The 24,277-nt window shown below is 38.9% G+C and overlaps 1 protein-coding gene across 1 annotated transcript in view; it reads left to right on the forward strand.

The window, feature by feature from the left end:
* Positions 1 to 24,277, forward strand: part of Arid4b (AT-rich interaction domain 4B) — a 118,872-nt gene that overhangs the window by 29,644 nt on the left and 64,951 nt on the right. Inside the window, exons 3-5 of the mRNA XM_051167913.1 lie at positions 15,604 to 15,714; positions 19,941 to 20,006; positions 21,877 to 21,967. Of these exons, the coding sequence (XP_051023870.1) occupies positions 15,604 to 15,714; positions 19,941 to 20,006; positions 21,877 to 21,967 (268 nt within the window). The remainder of the gene's footprint in view (positions 1 to 15,603; positions 15,715 to 19,940; positions 20,007 to 21,876; positions 21,968 to 24,277) is intronic.

Genomic DNA, 24,277 nt, shown 5'->3' on the forward strand with positions numbered 1-24,277 from the left:
TTTTCACTATGCTGGTATCTTTTGGGTGTTTGCAGTTTTTGTGATTTACCAAACTACATATTACATGGTCAAGAAACCAAATGGGAATTCTTTTGCTGAGAACCAATTTAAGTCCTGTTTTTTTCTCTGGGCCTGGGTGAAATTAACAGCCACCTGTGCTTTTTAGTGATATTCTTCCCCTTGTGTTTAGTAACCACGATAGTCATTTTTTGCCTCAGTCAGCCCCAGCAAGTGTACTGACTGCTAGGGCTTGAAAAGGAAGCAAGTCACATGAATATTCTTTACTAGGAAAGGAGTATTTATTAGTAGAGTTTATTTCTGAATCTATTTGTTTGTTTGTTTGTTTTTTCGAGACAGGGTTTCTCTATGTAGCCTTGCCCGCATCTGTCATTAGTTTGGACATAACAATGACTTCTAGTGACTAAGCAGCAGTGTGATCTAGTATAAGGCAGATAGGTATACCTCAAGAGTGGAGAGAGACGAGAAATTCTAATAGTTACACGCAAACCTAACACACAGAGAATGTGGACAAGCATCAAGCAGCACAGCTCTGCTCCTATTGTTGTTTCTTACATCACTGACCATCATATGCTGCAGACCTATAACCCATGACATGACATGATACACAGATGGTGTGATACAGAGATGGAGGTCCAGTTTCAGCCAGAGTGTAAAACAGATTGAGCCTGCACAGATAGCAAAGACCATGTATTTTTCATTCTTCACAGTTGGTCTTTATCCAAGTATCTACTTGGCTTTATAGTCAGACTCAAACTATGGTTTTCAGTATTCAACTCATTGGAAAGCAGAGTAGTTGGTGGTTTAATAGATGGAGAACTTACTTAATTTCGTCCATTAAATTTTAATTTCAGTACAATCTTTTAAAAGTTTAGGGCAACAACTTTGAGATCTTTCCTGTGGAGGCTTTGACAACCTCTTTAGAATCCTTATCTGCCCCTTTAAATCATCAAATAGAAATTTTAAAATGCACATTTTTTTCTTGGCACCTGTCTAGAAACATTGAAGTCCTAATTTGGCTGATGGGTTTATTTGCTCATGAACTTAGTGTCAGAGCAGCTCAATGCTCTTGCATTATTTTTGCTTGTGACTTAACAGAGGGGTTAGCCAGTGGTTCTCTCATACGTGACAGTGCTACTCTTTCTGTGAAGATGAAGACACTGAGAATCAGGGTGCCAGGTAATATGCTTGGATCATACAATGCAGAGGTATTTTGTAGCTGTATCTGCATGTTTCCACATCCTGCTGCTGCCTCTGCACAGCTGTATCAAACTGGACTTCTCAGATATCTCTTCAGGCTAGCCTGCAAATTCTCTGTGGAGATTACTTTATTGGGCAACATATGTAAATAACATTGTATTCCAATGATACAGAAGATAAGGACTTAAGTTGGGTGTGGTGGTGCATGCCTGTGATTGCCTATATTGGGGATTTGAAGCAAGCCTGAACTACAGGAGTCCCTGTCCTCAAAAGCCAAAACAGAAGGGATATACATTTTCTTAGCTGTTTTGAGTTCTTATCATTTCAGTTGACACAGCTAAAAAGATTTAATGTAAACATTTCCTGGGTTATCTTTTCATCTAGATAACAGGATTACCTTTTAGGTTCCTGCAGTTGCATTTTGTGTTTTACAGTCAGAGTTGGCAATACTCACATGTTATGGGTTCGATGAAAGAGCAGAGATAAGGATAGTAGCAAATGGCCTGTTCATGTGTGGTGATGCAGCGCTGAGCTATGTGGCAAAGGGTCTGCAGTCTTTTGAATGGAGGGAATAGTAAGAGGCTACATTCTTATGTATGACACTGTGTTTAGTATCAGAAGCAATCTTTGAAGTAGCCTGTATGTATCAAGTATTTTATTGCAAGTGTAAACTTTTAGCAAAATACCATCCATCATGTTAAATATATACTATTTGAGTTCCACAGATATTAGTAGTTTGAAATTTAGTTCTGCTTTATATATTGTGTAGTCCTTAAGTGTACAGAATTATTATGTTGGCTTGGTGAGATGACTGAGCAAGTAAATGCACTTGTTGCTAAGCCTGGACTTGAATTTGATCCCCAGAGCCCACAGTGGAAGCAGAGAACTAGTTCTAGTAAGTTGTCCTTTAGCCTGTATACCCATACACACACACACACACGCACACGCGCACACGCGCACACACACACTCAATGTAAAATTTTAAAGAATCATCATGTCTCAGATGTGTATGTGATGTAATTTAACATTTCTGAAATCAGGTTCTACCAAGCAACCAATAGATAGTATGTCAGCTAATTATTAGCTTTTCTCCTTTAGTGTAAGTGTGGCTTACAATTAGTTGTGACTAAGTAACATGAAATATGGTAGCTTTATGATTATAAATTCAGTTACATAAAAACAATTTGTTGTCACTCTAAGGAAGAGAAGGACACTTTTAAAAACAACACACTACTTAAAAATGTTAACTTAATTTTGTGTATGTGAATGTTTTGCCTACATCTATTTCTGCATACCATGTGTATGAAGGGCCGGAAGAGGGCGTTGTATTCCTTGGAAGTTATGTTATGCAGAATGTTGTGAGCCACCGTTTGGCTTCTGGGTCCTCTGGAAGACGAGCAGCTAGTGCACTTAACCACTGAGCTGTCTTTTCAGCTTGAGAAGGGCATTTTTAAAAAGTTTAATAATTCTTTTAGGAGGCAGGAAGACCTCATGTTTGACATTTACTCTCAAAATCAAAAGAAAATAAAATCAATCACCTTTTAAAAAACCATACAGCATCTGTTCTGATGGCAAGACCTATGGGTAAATGGAATTGTCAGGAAGCTGGGTAGAAGAGGTGTCCAGAGAACGTTTCCTCTTTGTTTGTATTTGGAAAACCACTGAGTCTGGTTCAACAAAATGGCTGTTTATGTGTTCTCACTAGGGTTGTTGTCCAGTCATTCCCCTTGCTGTCCCATATCCATAAGACTAATAGCGACTCAGGCTTTTCCTTAGCTGCTTCTGTCATTAATTTCTGTGTCATCTAGTGAAGTACAAAATCTTCTCGGAAAAAGTATAATGAGAATGATTAAAGCAGACATTCTTTGAATGCTTAGCACAGGTCAGGCACATTTTTACATGTGACCTTTTTTTCTCCTTTTAACACAGAGTCTTACTATTTAGTTCTGGCTGGCCTGGAATAAACTATGGACCAGGCTGGATTCAAATTCACAGATCCACCTGCTTCTGCTTCCCAACACTTAGGATTAAAGGCATGCACCACATGCCCTTTACGTGTAATGTTCGTGTAATAAATCACAGCTTAATTATATACTTAATATAATTATATTTACATAATGTTGTTCAGTATTAATAGACAGTTTTACTTTTTTCAGCCTACCTTAGAAATGTGACATTAGATGAAGCTAAGTAACTTGTCCCAATGGCATTACATATGTGGGCTTAGCCCAGTACTCCAGAGTTTATGTTTATGTTTTCATCTCCTAATGTAAGGTGCCTCCCAGTAGAAGATCATTTTTGCATATCTTAATCAAACAGTGATTCTAGTCTTTTGTCTGTTTTGTTCTGTTGTTCTTGAGACAGGGTCTCACTCCGTCTCAGATTTTGTGCGACAGGTATTTCCTGAATTCCTTCTGTGTGTAGGTGCTATTGCAATAGCAAGGCACACAAGGATAAATAAGATGATCTTTCCTGCCAGCAGCTCAATCTGAGCAGCAGTTCTCAACCTGTGAGTCTTGACCACCAAAATGGGTCTGATATCAGATATTGTGCAGTCAGATATTTCCAATCATAACAGTAACAGAATTACAGCTATGAAGTATCAACGAAATCTTATGGTTGGAGGTCACCACAACATGAAGTACTGTATTAAAGGGTCACAGCATGAGGAAGGTTGAGAACCACTGCTCTCGAAGATGGTGGGAATCACGGAAACACAGAGTGAAGGACATAGGAGCATAGTTATGCCATCAAATCCATTTGAATCCCTGTGTTCAGTACTTAGCACCACCATAAGCAAAACAAAAAGGTCACACTTACAGAATGTGTGCCGGGATACATGGTAAGTAATGCAGCTTTGGTATCTGATGGCTAGTATTGCCTACTTGACACCTTGGAGGCAAGCCTCTGAGCTGCTTAGTGAGGAATTATCATGATGCTGCTGATTGATACAGGAAAACCTATGGGAGGGACTGTTCCCTGGGCCCAGATTCTGGGCCATGTAAAACATTTGTTGGTGCTTGGGTATTGGATACAGGGCCTCCTGGGCTTGACCACATGAGTATGATCTGAGTGATGTTACTTATAAGCAGACCCTTTTGTGTTTTAATAAAGTGTTAATTTCACTGCAAGATAACAAATAAGATTAATTTCTTTTGAGGTCAAAGTGAATTGGCCACATTTGTGTTGTAGGACAAAGTTTGTTTGCTAGGGGGCACCTAGAAGAATGTCTTTTGTTGTTGTTGGGGTTGGACTCCAACCTACACCTGCAGTGTCTTAATTACAGTAGGCATTTAAGAAAGCCTGTTAAATGTTTTTTTTTTTTTGTTCCACAGCCCCCCCCCCCCCCCCCCCGCCTGTGAAATAAGGTCTCACTGTGTAGCCCTGTGTAGTCTGGAACTTGCTATGTAGACCAGACTGGCCTTATTCACAGAGACCCCCTTTTCTGCTTCCCATTGCTGTGACAGAAACATCTGACAACAGAACTCAAGGAAGGAAGGAAGGGTTCACTTTGGCTCATGGAACGGGAAACATGCAGTCCATCAAGGCAGAGAAGGAGTGAGGTCAGAAGCTTGAGGCAGATGGCTGTAGTATGTCCACAGTAGGAAGTAAGGCCGGAGTATAAAACCGCAAGATGACCCAGCTAGTGAACTCCAACTCCTAAAGGCCTTATGAAACTGTTACTAGCTAGAAACTAGATGGTGGGACATTTCACAAGCACACTGTGACAGTGTTTGTTGCTCAGTTCTGCTGATGAAATGTCCAGTTGTAGTTATTGAGTTACTTGTTTTCAGGAATGTACAGATATTACTTAATGTTTGTGAATATGAAATTTTCCCTCTGGCTAATAGATTTCCTTAGAAGTAGAAGTAGCTTAAGTTTAGGTAGCATCTAAGAGAATTTTTGTGCTTGAGGAAAGTTTTTTTTTTTTTAATATTAAAAAAAAAAAAAAAGGAACACCAGTTTAAGAAAAAAGAAAATCTGGTGGGTGTGGTGGCGCATGCTTTTAATCCCAGCACTCAGGAGGCAGAGGCAGGTGGATCACTGTGAGTTCGAGGCCAGCCTGGTCTACAAAGCAAGTCCAGGACAGCCAAGGCTACACAGAGAGACCCTGTCTCGAGAAACAAAAACAAAACAAAACAAAAGAAAGGAAAAAGCAAAAGAAAAGAAAAGAAAATCCAGAATATAATAGGTAGAGAACCTAAGTGGATAGTTCATAGGGAAATATATTCTAAGTACCTGATATATAAAATATGCTGTCAAACATTGTTATACTTACAGTACTAAGAAGTCATGTGCTCCCTCCACCTGGTCTGCCAATTGGCATCAAGCCTTGTTACCTTTATGTTTCATTTCTTTTTTTTTTCTCTTGTGTGTGATTTTTAACCTGAAGGCACACTCTCCTACATACAGTGCGCTCCACATCAGAGGAGGAAATCAGCAGCCCTACCACTCTGTCTAGGCTCTGCGAGCTCTCCTAATCATGCATTTCCCCTTCTGGCCCATTTCTGTCCAGGAGCATAGGCTCTCTTTCTCCTCAGAATCCTTCTATCTAGAACGTGTTCCCAATTTCCCTCATATTTCATGCTTCTCAGAATTTGAAGGAACATAAACTGTATTCTGTAGGAAGGACAACTTCAGCTTGGGCTAGCATTAGTAGACCCAGCCTTGGCAAGAAGGATGCTTTGTTCCAGTCGCATTATTACCACTGTTTGTTCACTCATTCATACAAATGTGGACACATGGATTCCAGTGCATCCATGTTGAGGGTGTGTGTGGAGATCAGAGGACAGCTTTCAGGAGTTGGTTTAGCACAATCTGGAGATTGAGCTCAGCTTGTCAGACTTGCACAGTAAGGGCTTTTATCAGCTAAGTCATCTTACTGTCTCTGTCCCTCTTCCCCCCATTTTTTGAGACAGGGTCTCTCACTGAATGTAGGGTTTATTTATTGGCTGGACTGGCTGGTTCATGAGTTCGCTCTACCTGTCTCCGCCCCTGTAAAACACATATTTGCACACAAGTGTGTGTGCATGTGCGTGCACATGCGCACGCACACACACAGACACAAATACACACACATTCTTCTCTCTCTTACACACAAAACATACACACTTGCACACATACAAAAACCACATATATAACACACACACAATCACACCCAAACTCACTCACATACATACTCAAACACACATTACAGATGCTCAGTATTTTGTTTCTTGTTTGTTTTAAATATGGGTGCTGGGGATCCAAACTCAGCTCCTCCTCCTTATCCAACACACACTTAGTGACTGAGCCATCTCCCTAACCCCATAGATTCCAGTTTGTTTGAATGCTGAATAGTATCATTTTACTTAAAACTAGATAAAAAACATTTTACAATGGGATATGCAGACCTTCAGTTGATTTGCTTGACTTACATATCTATCCCTAAAAATATGTTGAACAACTTACATTTATGTGATATAGAGTCTCACCTAACTTGGCCTGATCTTAAACTCACTATAAATTTGAGGCTGACCTTGCCTGATTCTCTTGCCTCTGTTTTCCAAGTGCATACACTTTCATAGGCATACACTACCTACCATTCATTATTTACTTTCCTGCTCCGAGTTTGCACCATTTGGCTTTTGTGAGCCTTTCAGGCTGCTTCTTGTGTGTCCCTGAGATGTCCTCATTATTTACTGAGCATCTTCTTTCTAGTACAGAATGTTTCAGACTCTTGTGGCACTCCTGCCCGACACGGACACCAGCCCCGCCTCTAAGGATTCTTGTTCCCCTCTAAGAGAGTGCATGCTTTAGAAGTGGCTGTGGATGGCATGGATAGGTTAAGTTCCCTTCTGCTCTAGCTTATCTGTCACTAGTTCCTGGGCTTTCTTGGTGAACAGAATTAGGAAATACAATAAATAGAATTTATGTATGTACACACACACACATATTCCTTCCCCACATTAGTGTACATTTATATTTCTCTTTGTGTACTTACTATACACTGTGAACACAGACTCTTAGACTGCCAGTTCTAATCCAGTACTTTGCCGCCCTCTTTTTTCCTTCCTCTGTAACCTTTGACTGTCTTCACTGTTGCAAAATTTCCAGCTGTGCTGCTCACCTAGCCTTACTCAGCTGCACCCATATTTTTAGCTGTACAGCCAGGATGTGCCTCTGTGTGTCACTCGTTTCACAGCCTTGTATACTCAGCATTTGTTTGTACCTCCCTGGGCCTTCCTATACTTTACCCTAATTAACCCATGATTTTGTACCACAGAAGAGAGTGGGCATGGCCCAGAGAAGATTTATAAGTTAGATTGTAGTTTTATTTTCTATATATGTTTTCTAAAATAATTGTATATCTTATTTAAACTTTGTTCTTCAGTACTATACCTACAACACACAGATGGATTCTTACTCATATGCCTCCTTGGGATTGCCATATTCAAATAAGTTGTTTTTCACAGATATACTGCCATTTTTGTATGTGTAAGTCTATTTATTACTATGTTTTTAGCATCAAATTTAATATTCTTGTTTTTTTGATTCTACTTGCATCAGCACTGTAACCAATTTAAATGCACCCCCTTCTTTTCCTAAGAAACTACCTTAGTAAAATGTCTTGTAGCATCTTTTGTGTTTTAAATCATTGATCTTACTAACCAAATGTTTTCTAGGCAGTATCAGCATTACCTAGCCGGTTCAAGAGCGGATTGAGCTGTTGTTCTAGCACGTCATGTGGTGAACTGCAGCCTGGAGGCACAGTAGAGAGGCTGGTTCCTTTATGCACTTATGTGGTGGCTTCCCTGACACTTTGAAGGGCTTTAGCCACCATTAGTGAATTTTCAAATTGCTTTTGTTAATGTTCCCATGGAATTGAACTGATTTTTTTTTTTTTTTTTTTTTTTGGGAGGGGGTGGGGGTTGCTAGTTAGGACATTTGGTAGATTGACTAGAAAAACAGTTGTTTAAGCAACATGGAGTAACGGTGAAATAGCTGTTGCCTTAGCAACTGGAAAACTGTTCTGTTTGCTAAACAAAGGGATGGTAATTTAGTGATTTAATTTCCTTTGTGGTGTGGAGGCACTACTCAAAAACATCTTATTTTTAGCCTCTGAGTTGGTCTGTATTATTGACCAAAATCTGAGAAACAGAACACAAAAGGAAGGTAAGAGATTTTTGATTTTCTTTTTGACTATATAGACACATATCTGCATAATTGTCAGTCCTTCTAGTCAGAGGAATCTTGGCTAACCTACTGACATACTTTGTGTGTGTCTGCTTTGGATCAGAGTACATTAGTCTCAGAATAGCTGTGCAGACTTGGTTGACTTCCGCTGCACTAATGGATCATGGTGCACTTCATTAGGCATCAACCTCATGGAGACCTGGCAACTCTTCCTATTAGAACTCTTCTAAAGGAATCATTTACACACATGGGTGGGGGTGGGGTGCGAGAAAGAACTAATGACATCTGCTCTTTATATAATGACCAAACCTCTCCCTTTAAGGATGTACATTGTTTAGTCTGTATTTTGCATTATATATTTGGCATGTTCTACATACTGCAGATATAGTATGTACTTACCATGTCTGTGAGGCAGTGACTATTCCTGAGCCAAAGAGGTCCTAACTCAGTATTTTTTAACTCTAAAGTGGTAGCTATGAACCTAGGCATTTCATTCAGGAATCTGTCTTTTTGGGGGTGGAGGGTGCTGAGTGGATAGAACTAAACAAAACATCAATTTTATCACTGAGTTCTCCCCCCCTCCTGTGCCCCCCCCCCCCGAGAGATTGGTGATCTATTCTTAATTAATATTTTATACTGTCTCACTAATTTAAAAGTGTGCGATATAGGTGTCTTGTGTATGCACTTACCATATGTACATGTATGGAGGACAGATTAGATATTGGGTGGGTTTTTTGGGGGGGCCGTGTTTTCAAGACAGGGTTTCTCTGTTGTAGCCTTGGCTGTTCTGGGCTCGCTTTGTAGACCACACTGGCCTCTAACTCACAGAGATCCTGCGTCTGCGTCCCTGAGTGCTGGGATTAAAGGCGTGTGCTACCATGCCTGGCTGTTGGGTGTATTCTTTAGTAGATTTCACCTTATAAATGCTTTTTAATTAGAAGTGACTTTATATATGTATGTACGGTTCAGGGAGGTATGTGGAGGTCAGAGGATAAGTTCATGGAGTCAGTCCTCTTTCCCGACCAGTGTGACTTCTAAGGATTGAATTCAGGTAGCCAGGCTTGCCAGGTGGGGAAGTGTTTTTACCTACTGAGTCATTTTGCCAGCCCCTCCACTCAACTGTTTTGAGAAACAAGTTTTTCTCTGAACTGGAATTCTGGTCATTGTGACCTGACTGGCTGAGCAATGAGTGAGCCCTGGGGTCTGCATCTCTGCCCCTTCCAGTGTTGGGGGTCACATATACCATATCCAGCTTTGTATGTGTGTGGTGGATCTGAATGCAGATCCTTATGCTTAGTCATGTCTCCAGAACATAATGAGAGAGACCCAGAAAAGAGAATACAGAAAAGATTTTTTTGTTATTAATGCAACACCTGGAATTTTAAAAAAGAAATAATAAGGGCATGGATATAAGTTTGGGAAATGAGGGATGAACGTGATTAACCAAAGCATGTTATATGCATATGTAGAAACATTAAAATGAAATTCATTGTTCAACATAATACATGGTGACAAATGATTTAAAATAGTAAAGGTAAAGAGACAGACAAACCCAATAATGTTTAAGGGAGAATGTTAAGGGAAATAGATGGGACAGTTGTTGGTGGCTTGCTACCAGTTTAAGGTCATGTGCAGGAGATATTGTACTCTCTCTGTCTCTGTCTGTCTCACAGCCCCTCCCCCATGTATGTATGTGTATTTGGAGTGTTCCTTAACAGTTAAAAGGCAGAATATATGCCAATTTAGAGATGAACAAAAAGAAACCTTTCTTTCCTTTTTTGGAGGCAGGGTCTTACTGCATAGCCCTGGCTGGCCTGGAACTCACCCTGTAGACCAGGCTGACCTCAGACCCTGAAGTGTACCTGTCTCTCCCTGTGGAGTGCTGGGATTAAAGATGTGCATTGCCATGCTTAGTGATAGCTTTCCTTTGAAATAGACTTTGATCAATATATTTTCATTCACATACCATTCTATCCTACTCCTTTCCCATAGCTTAACAGTGCCTACTGCCGTTGTTTCATGTGCTGTTCTGTTTATAATATGTCTTTGATTACTTCTCTAGAAGTAATGAAGTAACACTTTAAAGTTACTCATACATATCAATTATATTGAACTTTATCATTACACTTAGTACTAAAAACTACTGACTAGTATTATTGCTAGTTGACCAAGTGAACAAAGTGATTCGGCTTTGAATTTGCACCAATTTATGGTGATCAATCATTTCAAGTGAGGTTTGCTTCTGGAATATTATAAAGTTAAAAAGGAGGCAGCCACATCTGAGTTTGTACTGGGGTGATTTCTGATGTGTCCACATGGAAAGCTTTATAATGATAGTTAGTAGCTAACTACTTTGGGCCTCAGTTCTTTCTGATAATGCCTTTATTTTCTGATATATAAATTAAAGGCTAGGTAGATTTAATAGGACCTTGAATTGGTGCTATTAAGGCCTCTGTGCTTAATCAACTAGTGATAGATCCAGAGATTACTGCCTCTGCTCTGCTAACATTACTTATGACAGTCTGACCATGTCAATTAGAGATGTGACTTGGGTGTCTTCAGAGAATCACATTTATATTTTAGATAATATTTAACAATATTAGTTATATAGTTACGATTAAGTACGTCTTAACGTAGCTCAAAGATTTTGACTGTCTTTATAGCCGTTGTGCCTGTAGAGTTGTTAGACAGATGAACTTAACATTCAAACACTTAAACCAAAGGAGAGTTTAGAAACAGAAAGTACCTTGCCCAGAGTGATGGCAAAGGAAATAGAATTGAGATGGTTGTATTCCACAAGTCTGTAAACTTAGCCCCCAGCAGGGCTGAGGCAGAAGGACCACAAGCTCTAGGCGATGTAGAGAGACCGTGTCTTAAAAAGAAAGAAAATTGGGGAAAATAGAATCAGAATACTAGCAAAACACAAATCATTGCTTTTCCTATGCTTGTGCTTATAGGTCATTGCTGCCTAGCCTGTGTTTTTGTTGAGGGTCTATATTTATTTTTCATTTGCATGTATTATCCTAAGAGTTTTCCTAATGCAGTTTAATTTAACTTTTTATTGCTTTTGTTTTAACTTCTTTTTTTTTATTATAACAATTATGTGTTTTAGCTTGAAGTAAGGAAAATAAAACTTTTCAAGACAAGATTCCTTTTTGATATTTTAAAGAATTAACTCTTTTATGCTGCTAGTGTGGATTCTAACTCATGAGGGTATCATATAGGCTTTGGTGTGGATAAGCCCACACCAATGAATCTCTTGTGGACTGGTTGAAATGGTGCTCGTATTTGATGTGAATGTTAATGAAAATATACCAGCAGTGTTTGACATTCTTACAGCTGTATTCAGAGATCTGTTAAAAATTCAAAAGCCCACCAGAAGAGCATATTTTGCAAAAATGTTGTTCAACTATATCTGTTCCTATATATGGACTCACACATAACACACATGTATAAATTGGATGTGACACCACAAGGCTTGAATTTATCTACTGGCTCTATTCACTTTTCATTTTAGAGACATGGAGTTTGTCACTTTAAAGATTTATTTATTATGTATATGTTTGGCATACCTGTATGCCTAAAAGCCAGAAGAGAGCACCAAGTCTCATTATTCATGGCTATGAGCCACCATGTGGTTGCTGGGAATTGAGCTCAGGACCTCTGGAAGAGCAGCCAGTGCTCTTAATCTCTGAGCCATCTCTACAGCCCCTGAGCTTGCCACTTTAAAGACAATTGCTATGATGTGCAAAATAGAATTGATACTTGTCTTCCCCAACCTATTTTAGTGGGCTGCTATTAAAAAGTAAAATGAAACTAAAAAAAGCATTTTGTTTTCTGAGATAAGGTTTCTCTGTGTAGAGTTGGCTGTCCTGTAACTCTGTAGATCAGGCTGGCCTCAAACTCAGTGATCTACCTGCCTCTGCCTCTGCCTCTGCCTCTGCTTCCCGAGTGCTGGGATTAAAAGTGTATGCCACTACTGTTTGGCTAAAAAAACTTTTAAAGCTTTCCTTCCTTCTTTCTTTCCTTCCTGCCTTCCTTCTTCATGAGAGAGAGAGAGAGAGAGAGAGAGAGAGAGAGAGAGAGAGAGAGAGAGAGAGAGAGAGAGCGAGCACGCACACACATATACTATGATGCTTTTGTGGAAGTCAGAGAATACCTTGTAGACTTGTAGGTGTGTGCTTGTTACACCATGTGGGTCCCGGAATTGAATTTAGGTTATGAGGTTTGGTATAAGCATCTTTACCCACTGAGTCATCTTACCTGCCCCCAAAGCTTGCTTCTTAAATATTTAGTTACTTCTGTGTAGGTACAGATAAGCATTGGTGTGTGTGTGTGTGTGTGTGTGTGTGTGTGTGTGGGCGCGCGCGCGCGTGCGCACGCATGCACTGTGTGCAGTTTGCTTGTGCATGTAGAGAGGTGTGTGGTTGACATCTGCCTTACTAACCCCGAGCACATCAGGGGTTAGTAGCTTTTGGAATGTCTCCATCCTCTTTAAGGCTTGGATTACAGGTGGGCACCTCCTTGTCGGACTTTTCATGTGGATTCTGAGGATCTGTACTTAGGTTGGTTCTTGGGTTGCATTTTCTGGGAATCACCTCCCCAGCTCTAACTGGGTAGCTTTTAATTGACTTATTCTATAGCTTATAACTTGGAGCTTCTCATTAGTTTTTAGTTAGATAATATTTCTCTCTGAAATGAAATGTAACTGGCTAGCACGGTAGGGAGGGTGCATTGCTAATGCAGGTTGTTAGTTGTGATAGAGTCATGAAGACTGTCCTTACTCGGCTTAACCACAAAATGAACTGAAATTTCCTTAAAGATTTTCCTAATTTAAAAATAGTCAACTTATAGAGATTGTGTTCAAGATACACCATGATTTCATATGTGTGTTCTGTAATGATTATTAAAAAGGATACACATACACCACCTCTTTCCTTATTCTTGGTAAAATAAGGCTATTGCGAGATCGTTAAGAATACTAGCTGCTCTTCTGGAGAACCAGGGTTTGAGTACCAAAACCTACATGGTGGCTCACAAATGTCTGTATTCCAGTCTCAGGGGACCTGATGTTCTCATTTGGCCTTTGTGGCCACTGAACACATGCGGTTCACAGACATGGATGCAGTCAAAACACTTAAATATAAACAGTAGGAAAGTGGAAAAAGCAACAGAAAGTTACTAAGTTATAAAACATTAATAGCAATAAAGAAATGGCTCTTTCACTGAGGCCACACTCTTATTACAGCCTAAATGTACAGCTTGACTAATAGACAGTTTCTAATTTAAAAAAGGATATTGGTAAGGATGCTTGCTGCCAAGCCTTATGACTTGGAACCTACATGATTGGTGGGGGAAAAAACAAACAAACAAAATCCCTGACTGTCACAAATGGTCTTTTGATCTTCACACATGTGCAAACTTAGCATGCATGCTAAAAGTTTTTTTTTTTTTAAATTAAAAACGTACACTTTGGCATTAAAGTTTGGCATTAAAAACAAAAACATTTTGCAGTCTGGGCATGGTGGTGCATGTCTTTCATTCCAGCCACTCTGGAGACAGAGACAGGTGAATCTGTCATAGCTAGTTCCAGGCCAGCAGGGGCTATATAGGGAGAGAGCTGTTTCAAAGAACAAACAACAACACTATATATATGTTTGTGTGTGTGTATATGTATATATATATATATGTATATATATGTGTACACACACACACATATTAACAGACACATTAATCTCTGCTTGAAAGGCTGAGAAAAGTGGTTCTTGAATTTAGTGCCTGCCTGAGCTGTGGGATGTTTTGTTTTTGTTTTTCTTTTCTTTTTTAAAAGCCTACAGCACCAGGTATTTTCAGGCAGTCTTTTATCCAAGAACTAACCTTCTTAGCTTCCAGGATTAGACATGATTATTGGATGTGTTCAGGGTGGTGTGGCTGTGGACTGTTTTTTTTTTTTTTTTTTTAAGGTCATGAAATATATTGGTGTCTAACTTTTGATATTTTGATAAGATTCTGTCATCTACAAGTTATGTTGGATTGTCTTCATAGCTGTTCTGGAGCACATGTAGACCTAATTGTAACCAGAAGTGAATGGCATTGTAGAAATCTTAGATGCACTAGCAAATACTTGGTTGTACATAGGAATCTCTGTATTCCCTTGAGATAGATTGCTCCTTATGCCTTAGCTAGGACGAGTTTAGATTAAAGTCTTCATGTAGCAGGTGACCTGAGTGTCTGTGCTTAGGACAGTATTTTGTACTGCATGGTTTTTTGAAGGATGTTAATGATATTAAGAGGAAAACAGTATGGACAAATAGATTGGGATGTGCTGAACATTTTGAATATTTGTCTTTATTGTAGGACTTCTTAGACCTTTTAAGCATATTTATGACTATTTAAAAGAGGAGGCAGAGGGATTATTCAGTAATGGATTTTTTTCCACAAACTTTTGGTGCCTTTTTGGTGAACCTCTTAGGTTATTAGTACTTCTTGTAAAATAGTTTGGGTAAAAGCTTCTTACATAATCTTTCTTTGGTTATGGGATTGATAATGTAAAATTCAGTGCAGAAAGGCAACCTACTATAAAAAAATCAAAGCAGCAAGATAAGAACCAATAAAATTAAAACCACAAGTGAGCAGTGTATTTAAAGCAGAAGAGCGCATATTGAAACACCTTGTTAGTAGTTTAAGGCACAGTGCATGCTGGATTACTTTATGTGGTTTTCAGCAATAGTTGGGTACACATGTACATCTTATATTCTATCATAGAGCCCTGTAGATAAAGAACAGAACTATCCTGAATCTGGATGGCTACAAAGTACAGCCTGTTAGAAGATATTTGCTAGTGCTTTGAGGTTTAAGATCTGCTAGCTAACATTCAGTGGTTGTATAATAACTACATAATATAATAAGTAAAAGAATGAATGAATGGATGAATAAAGTGGCAAGAGCCTTAAATGGAAGGCTGTATCTGCAAATGATCTTAGAGGACATGTGCTTAATATGAGAAAAGTCTTTATTTTATGTGATGTATATTTAATTAATCTAGGAAACACATTACTTTTAATTTATTATATTTTATAGCTGGCTTGTTAAAAGTACACTTTGCTGTTCTGGCTTAAATTACTGTTAGAAGATTAGATGTCTTCTGAAGCCTGATTGCAGGGAAAATATTAAGCAGCTAACTGGGGTTATATCTCTTTGCATTTTCAGGCCCTTGATGACCCTCCCTATTTGACAGTGGGCACTGATGTGAGTGCCAAGTACAGAGGAGCCTTTTGTGAAGCCAAGATCAAGACTGCAAAAAGACTTGTCAAAGTCAAGGTACAGTATTAATTGTAATTTAATAGTCATTAAATATTTGATACATAAAATCTAAAATTATCTTTATGTAAAATGAGTTTTTAAAAATGTTGGCTAAAAAACCATTACTAAACTAAACAATATTTGGTTTTAAAAAATATTTAAATTGGAGTTAAGTTTGCTTATTGCAGCTTATAATTTTAATATAATTTCAGGTGGACTTGATTCTTTGGATTGTTATTTTAGTATTAGAAAGGTCCTTAGAAACCATCTAACTTGATTCTTTAGTTTTTAAAATATGAAAACGATGGCCGATGTGAAGGTACATACCTTCTGTCCCAGTCTTTGGGAGGTAGAGGCCAGCCTGGTCTCCATATCAAGTTTCTAGCCAGCCAGGGCTACATAAGTTTCCCCTGCAGCAAAACATCAGTATTGACACTCTCCTGCCGCCCTTCCTGTGATCCTGAGATGGAATCTTGGACCTTGAGAATACTCAGCAAATATTCTACCTTCTACTTCTATTTCCAGCTTATCCTTTTGTTTTTCTCCCTTCCTCCATTTTTCAAGACAGGTTCTTGCTATGTAGTCCAGGCTGGCCTTGAACTCATAGCTGGCCTTGAATTCATAGTAGTCCTCAAACTGCAACATTCTGAATATTGGAATTGTAGGTGTATACCACCTAATACTTGACCCTCTGCCATTTTTGAAATCTTTCTGAAGTACTTGGGTTTTGGCTCAGTTAATGGAAAAATATAAATTTAATTGCTTTTTTTTTTTTTTTTTTAAAGAAATTAACTATAATACTAGTGAGGTGCACTTCTGGTGCCATTTACAAGGTGGAGGCAGGAAGATCATTTCAGCTTAGGAATTGGAGACCAATGTGGAGAGCATCGTGAGATCCTCCATCTCAAAAACAGCAAAAGGGGCTGGATTTGTAGCCTAGTCGTAGAACATCTGCCTTGAGCAAGGCCCTGGGCTTAATGATAGCAACACGAAGTACGAGTAGATGAGTGAAAGAATGACCATGAGTGCTTAATAGAAGAAACGTGCCTTTATATTTGAAAACCACAGGACAGTAAAAACTGAGGACCAGTGAAACATCTTAGAGTTGTGAGTTCCTACCCACTTGCCAGTAATGCACTGAGTGGCACAACTTGGGGGACCCCATTAGATGGAAGGAGAGTGGAGACAGGAGGATGTACAATGTAGATGAGCAGATAACCATGCAACCATTGATTTGAATAATTAACCAAGTGGAAGAGGTATATTTCCCCTGAGGAGTTCTGTGTGTGTTGTGTGGGTTTCTCTCTTAAGCATGTGCTAAAGCTTCCTGGGTAATTTTGATATCTACCCTGGCTAAAATCTATGCGATAAGGCCTCTGAATTAACTGTGAACCTGAAGGATGCCCATTTTGGACCCACCTTCCCTTTCATTTTCACAGGCTGGTAACTGGAGTTGCTTTGTAATGTGCTTAGGTGGATGTTCTTACATTGACATTTCCTATTCTGGCATTGTACATTTCTGTTTTCTGAGCACAGTGGTACTTGTCAGCATCATTCACGGGATAAATGAAAAACCGTTTATCAATTTTATCGTTTATTTGCTTAGGGCTACTTCTAGGATATATGATACTGAATTTGGCAAACCCCTTTTTCCTCCTGGTGGAGGAGTGATTCCTTAGCTCAGGGATAGCATTCCTATGCCAAAAAGAAGTGTGTTCTTTGGGCAGGAGCATTGTCACTCAGAGCTTATGCCTGGGCTTGAAAAACATAGGCTGGGTGTGATCTCAGATCACCCTTAGCTAGCTGTGTAACAAATGACCCAGGGGATGAGACATAGCTATCCTGTTCTTCTGGATGTGAAAGAAAGACAAGGCTGCCAGTGCTTTGCTTTACTTCCTATGTTGCCAGCGTAGGACATGTTGGCCATATAATAGGCAATGGAACTTCTTTTTGAATTTTTTTAGGAACCCCCAAATTTATAATTCAAAGTTAATGGTTTCCCTAATTTATCTTAAAACATTTAATAATGAGCTAAAAGTGGATATGGGGCAGCAGGATAGGTGGTTGAGTAGATAATGCTTGTTGCTCTTTCAGGGGAACCTGGGTTTGATTCCTAGAACCCAGGTTAGCATCCAGGTTGGGTGGCTCACAACTATCTGTAACTCTTGAAGACAGACAGACAGACAGACAGACAGACAGACACACACACACACACACATATACTCATACACTCAAACATTTACTCACAGATGTATAATTAAAAATATAAAACAAATAAAAAAAATGAATACAAAGGGTCTGAAGAGATGACTCAGAGGTTAAGAGCACTGCTGTTGTAAAACAGGTCCTGAGGTCAATTCCCAGCAATTACATGGTGGCTCATAACCATCTATAATGAGATCTGGTGCCCTCTTCTGGCATAGAGGCAGAATACTCTATAAATAAGTAAATAAATATTCTTTTTAAATGTATATGGCTAGGTAAGGTGGCACATGCCTTTAATCCCAACACTTGGGAGGTAGAGGCAGACAGATCTCGGAGTGTTTAGATAAGCCTGGTCTGTATAGGGAGTTCCAGGACAGTCAGGGCTACATAGAGACACACTGTCTCAAACAAATTAAGTGCATACACTCTACGTAGACTTGGTGATAAATTTCCTTGTTAGCTTTCATCTGTTGGATACTTATCCCACGTGAAGCAGTATCTGTAGATGTTGGGATTCTAGTGTTAACATTTAGTCTTAACCCTGCTTTTGTGTGCCACTAAAACACGTGGGATGCTGTGGGTACAAAACAGTTCTTATAGAATTCTTTTTTATAAAGAACTATGTCAGTATTGAATTGGTACTTTTTATTTGTTTTGAGACAGGGTCTTTGTGTCTAGCTGTCCTAGAACTTCCTGTGCAAACTAGGTTGGGCTTGGACTCACAGAGATCCTCCTACCTCTACCTCCTGAGTGTTAGAATTAAAGGCATGTATTACCAAAGCTGGCCTATGATGCTTTTTACCAGCTATTAAAAATTTCTTGTCTTATTGACTTTAATTTCAGCACTTGGGAGGCAGAGGTAAGCAGATCTTTGATTTCAAGGCCATCCTGGTCTATATAGGGACTTCCAAGGTCAGCTAAGGATACATAGTGAAATCTATCTAAAAAAATTTTTTTTCTTTCTTTTTTTTTTTTTTTGGTTTTTCAATACAGAGTTTCTCTATATAGCCTTGGCTGTCCAGGACTCAACTTTGTAGACCAGGCTGACTCTGAACTAAAAAAGATCCGCCTGTCTCTACCTTACTGAGTGCTGGGATTACTGTGTCACTGTGTCCAACTTAAAAAAAAAAATTTTTTTTTTTACATGGTATTTTTTAAATAGGAAAAAGTATTTTCCTATCCTCTGATTTCCATAGTCCTGATACAAAGTACAGAAAGTTCTGGGAAAGACTACAAGTGCTTGAATCTTTCTATCATGATCTAGTTGTATGATCCTGCAGCATTTACTTACCCTTTATGTGCTTTGACTTTCTTTTCAATAAGAGGGAAAGAGTTTTGGGGGAGTGATCTGTGTCTCTTCTCCATGCTGGGGATTGAATTTGCGTCTGTCTGTCTTTCTTTCTTTCTTTCTTTCTTTCTTTCTTTCTTTCTTTCTCTCTTTCTCTTTCTCTCTCTCTTTCTCTGTCTTTCTTTTCTTTCTTTCCTCTACCTCTGAGCTACTATCCACAACCTTGGAGGTAAAAATTTGAGCCTTGTATCTGTTGCTTAGTTCTGAGTAACTGCTGTGGCCATTGGGTGTGGTGAAATTACACTCCTGTAATTTCAGCACTAAGAAGACTGAGACTGGGCTGAGCTACATAGTGAGGCTTGCTCGAAAATCCAAAACAAAAAGCAGAAAAAGCAAATTTGTGTTCACTGCTTACTATTAAATTAGTCCTTCACAAAATGATTCAATTCCTTGTGGACCATGCTCATTATATCTTCTTTCCCTCAACATTTAAGGACAAGAAGTTGACAGCTAAGTATTAAGTGGTAAAATACAGGATGATGAGTGGAAAATCTAGACTTGTAGGTGTGGTGTCTGTCAGTGGTTATTTTCATTTTTAAAAAGTTTAAACAATTTTTCTATTAATCTGTTTAGTGTTTGGTCTTTTATTTAGATTAAGTGGTCTTTATTTAGTTTGTATTATTTAACCACACATGAGCTAATATTTTTTTGTTTGGTTTTGGTGTGTGATGAATTGGATTCGTATTTTCAGGTGACCTTTAGACATGATTCTTCAACAGTGGAAGTTCAGGATGACCACATAAAAGGCCCACTGAAGGTGAGTCAGCATTATTCTCAGTTTTGATTGGAGACTGATTCTTGATTCTTTTAATTCACTGGCTGTTCTTTATTAACTCAATCTGTAGTTTCCCCCTAAAAGACTAATTGCAATATATTTAGTGTTAAATCATATCTGAAATGAAATCTGTGTTTAAAAATGAAATGAGCATCAAGGAGGCGTTGACTGCTTTCACTCAGGTATTTTCTTTTACTGCGAGAATGTGTCTTCCAGGAAAGAGGAAAGAAAATTAAAACAAAACCCAGAGCTCTTGATTTTGGAGCCACCTGCTGGCAGATTAAATCTTTTGCAGTAACTGAGAGGTTGATCCAACTGTTCTTCATTCAGCTTTACTTTGTTGTATACCAGTCGTCAGTTACAGGGGGTTTGAGAAACTGCTGTGCCTGAAAATGCCCACACTTTGATCTTGAGGAATCTTAGGAAATACTAAAGAAGAGTGAAGAAACATTTTGTAGACCTTTGCAGAAAACATATCTTACTTGGTACTATGGGCTTCTAAAACTCTTGAATTAAAAAAAAGTTTCTTATTACTACCTCTTACCTTGTAAAAACATCCCATCATTTTCTACTTTATGTATCTATTTGTCACTTGCAAGGGCCAGAGGACAAAGGCATGTATGTACAGTTATGATTTTGGCTATCACTTACCTAACACTTAATGTGTGCTAGTGCTGTGCCAAGTCATTTTTCATTTAGTGTTGTAGTTAGTTTTGACAACAGCTCTACAGAAAAGAAAACTGAAATAAGGAAGTAATTTGACTCTAGTTTCACAAGCAGTAATGTCAGTGTCAAGATTCATCTAGGTACCCAGCCTATGGTTGGTTGAGAAAGTGCGTTGTTTGGATTCCTAGTACTCAGTGGTTTCATGTTTCTCTTACGGGAAATCACTAAAAATGGTGGTCATTTAATCTCAAAACTCTTTGAATAACAAATTTACAGGAAAATAGCACATAATGAGACTCTTGATTTAAAAACTGAGTGTGTTTATTGATTCCTCATCGGGCTTGTCAGTTTTCCTTTGTTCCTTACCCTTTGGTCACTCCATGGAGTTAAGGTCTCTTCTCTGAAGGAATTTATCATAATCATCACTATAAGGACCATGCAAGTGTAAATACCAGCATAGCATTTTCGTAATATGATAGAAAGAACTTTAAATGCCTGTCAGCAGTGGGACAGTCTAACCCTTAAGGAGCGTTCAGGAGCGTTTTTTTGATTACTTGTATCCATCCTCAGCTTCCTTGAAAGAAAGGTGGGAGGATGGGAAAGCTCTCCGCGAGCTGCAATGACCCCGTGAGTTCTTAAGACCCTTTACAGGGCTATAGGGACAGAACTGCATTCTTAGTAATACTTAGATGTATTTGCCTTGGACATTTTCACTAATGATAGATAAAAAAATATTGCCAGTTTTATGTTTAATATAAGGCAATGAGATGATAAGATAATAAGGTAATAATAAGGTACCAGATGCCAGATATTATGTTATAGAGGAGTTTACTAAATGAGCATGCGGAGAGAAGGAAATTGGGAAGGGTACCCCAGGTCGGGGGGACACAGGCAGAGGAAGAGAGGGGAGAGGGAGGAAGAGTAAGAGGAAGGGACGAGGTAGGGCTGTCCTGGGCAGGCCATGCCCCTGTGGCAGGTAAGCAGTGACATTACAGGTAGGCAGACTGAAGCAGAACCCTAGCAGTCAGTAAAACTACAGGCATCTTGAACACAAATCAAGCCAGTAATTGTTTCATTTACCACCATGTATGCATTAAAAAAACAAAACAGGGTTTAGTATTATTATATATTCCTTTTGGTTCATTTGTCATTAAAAAGCTTTTCTAATATTTAAATAATATTTTAGGTAGGAGCTATTGTGGAAGTGAAGAATCTTGATGGTGCCTATCAGGAAGCTGTTATCAATAAACTGACAGATGCAAGTTGGTATACTGTGGGTAAGACAGTAATTTTCTATTAAAATTTATTTTCAGTTATATAATATTTGTTATAATAATGCAGTTAGAGCTACATTTCCTGGATTAAATTTTCTTTACTAGTGCCATACTCTTGTATTTATGGTTGTAAGCCTAGTCTTTAACGGCTGAGCCATCTCTCCAGCCCTCTAGTGCCATACTTTTACTGGTTATCTTCCATATCTTAAAAAATACTTCTAAGCTGTTCATATGTACATATAATTTGAAATTTAGTATATAGAGTGTATAGTTGGCTTTCTAGCTATTTCCACTTCAAAGTGTATCTCAACAGAAACTTGCTTATCCATTTCTAATTGTAGTTCAGTAGTGTTAGCTGTCTAGCCTATGACATAACACAATTTCTCTTAGTAGCTGAATATACTCTCTTCAATTTCTGTTCTGCCAATTTTCTTGCTGTTATAGTGGTGAATGAATGTCTAGTGTGTGTACATCATCCTACTGTTTCCCTGTCAACGGAGGAGTAGAGAGAAGTTGAAGGGATATGTCCTTTTCAACTTGAGAGTGAAAATTGCCTTTCTTGACTATTCCCATGGTCAGTGTGCAAGAGTATGTGTTTTCCTAGTCCTTGTCAGACTGATATCATTTATCCTTGGAAGTTTTTGCCAGGTTGCGTGCGTGCATGCATGCGTGCGTGTGTGTCTCACTCACAGGTTGGCCTTAACTTATAAACCTCTTGTCTCAGCTTTCCTAGTGCTGAGGGCCAGTAATGTGGTCCTGTAGATAAAGGTATGGACCACCAAACATGAGACAGAGTTAAATCCATGGTATCTGTATGGTAGAAGGATGGAACTAACTTATGCAAATTGTCCTCTGATTTGTGGTATATGCATACACACTGTGCTACTTAGTTTTATGTCAATCTGACACAGGCTAGAGTCATTGGAGAGGATGAAGCCTCAACTGGGAAAATGCTTTTATAAGATAGAGCTGTAGGCAAGCCTGTAAAGATACATTCTTACTTAGAAATTGATGTGGGAGGAGCCAATCCATTGTGGGTGGGGTCACTTGTGGGCAGTTGGTTCTGGGTTCTGCAAGAAAGCAGGTTGAGCTGGGAAGTAGAGGCAGATAGATCTCTGAGTTTGAGGCCAGCCTGGTCTACAGAGTGAGTTTCAGGATAGTCAAGGCTACACAGAGAAACTCTGTCTCAGAAAACCAAAAAGAAAAAATGGAAAAAGAAAGAAAGTGAGCAGTCTGAACAAGCCAAATGGAGCAGGTGATAACCTCTAGACATCAGCTCCTGCCTCCAGATTCCTGCCCTGCTTCAGTTCCTGTCCCCTTCCTTCAATGATGGACTATGATGTAGATGTGTAAGTCAAATAAACTCTTCCCTTTGACCCCTGCCCCAAAGTTACTTTGGTCATGATGTTTCAGCAACAGTAACCCTAACTAGGGTAGGTGGGTGTGTACACGTGCACACACACACTCACATGTAATTAAAAACTTAAAAATTCAGATCTGGTAACTTTATTAGAAATAGCTATGCTCTGTCAGATTTCTAAGGAGTATAGAGTTTCTTGAAATTCTGTGTATCATAAAATAAACATGTATTCTGTATCTTCAGCAATTTTCAAAGTGTAACATGATTATTACAGTCAAGTGAGTCATTACCTCTATCATTCATAGCAAACCTTGTAGTGCCTTAAATCTGCAAAGTGTAGCTTTACCACCTCAACGAATATTTGCTAGTATCTGGAAATGGTTTATGATTATGACAACTGGGAAAGGAATTTTTCTAGGATGGAGCCCCCGTTGTTGTAAAGGATCATCCTATTACACAGCAGCTTATGTGGTACAGTTTATATATGGGGATATTCAATTGAGGGACCTTACTGTAATGTAGATGCAGGTATTTTTGTTGGGGCCCAGATGATGTATAAATTTGTAAGCGTCCATTATTTTAGGTAATTCTATGGGTGCCTGCCAGCTTTTCTTTCTTTTACCATTTTGAGAGGGACTGATTAGTATTTAAATGGTTTCCTCTTGAAATGCCACCTTTTGTTTTGTTTCCTACTTCAAGAAGGGATTTTGTTATAACGTTTAAAAAATATATGTTTATTATGTATGTAGTGTTCTGTCTACATTGTATACCTACATTCTAGAAGAGGGCATCAGATCACATTATAAATGGTTGTGAGTCACCACGTGGTTGCTGGGAATTGAACTCAGGACCTCTAGAAGAGTAGCCAGGGCTCTTAACCTCTGAGCCATTTCTCCAGGCATCAAGAAGGAATTTTAAGATTGTGTGTGTGTGTGTGTGTGTATGTGAGAAAG

This window comes from Acomys russatus, chromosome 3 (assembly GCF_903995435.1).
Source record: "Acomys russatus chromosome 3, mAcoRus1.1, whole genome shotgun sequence".
Lineage (NCBI taxonomy): Eukaryota > Metazoa > Chordata > Mammalia > Rodentia > Muridae > Acomys > Acomys russatus.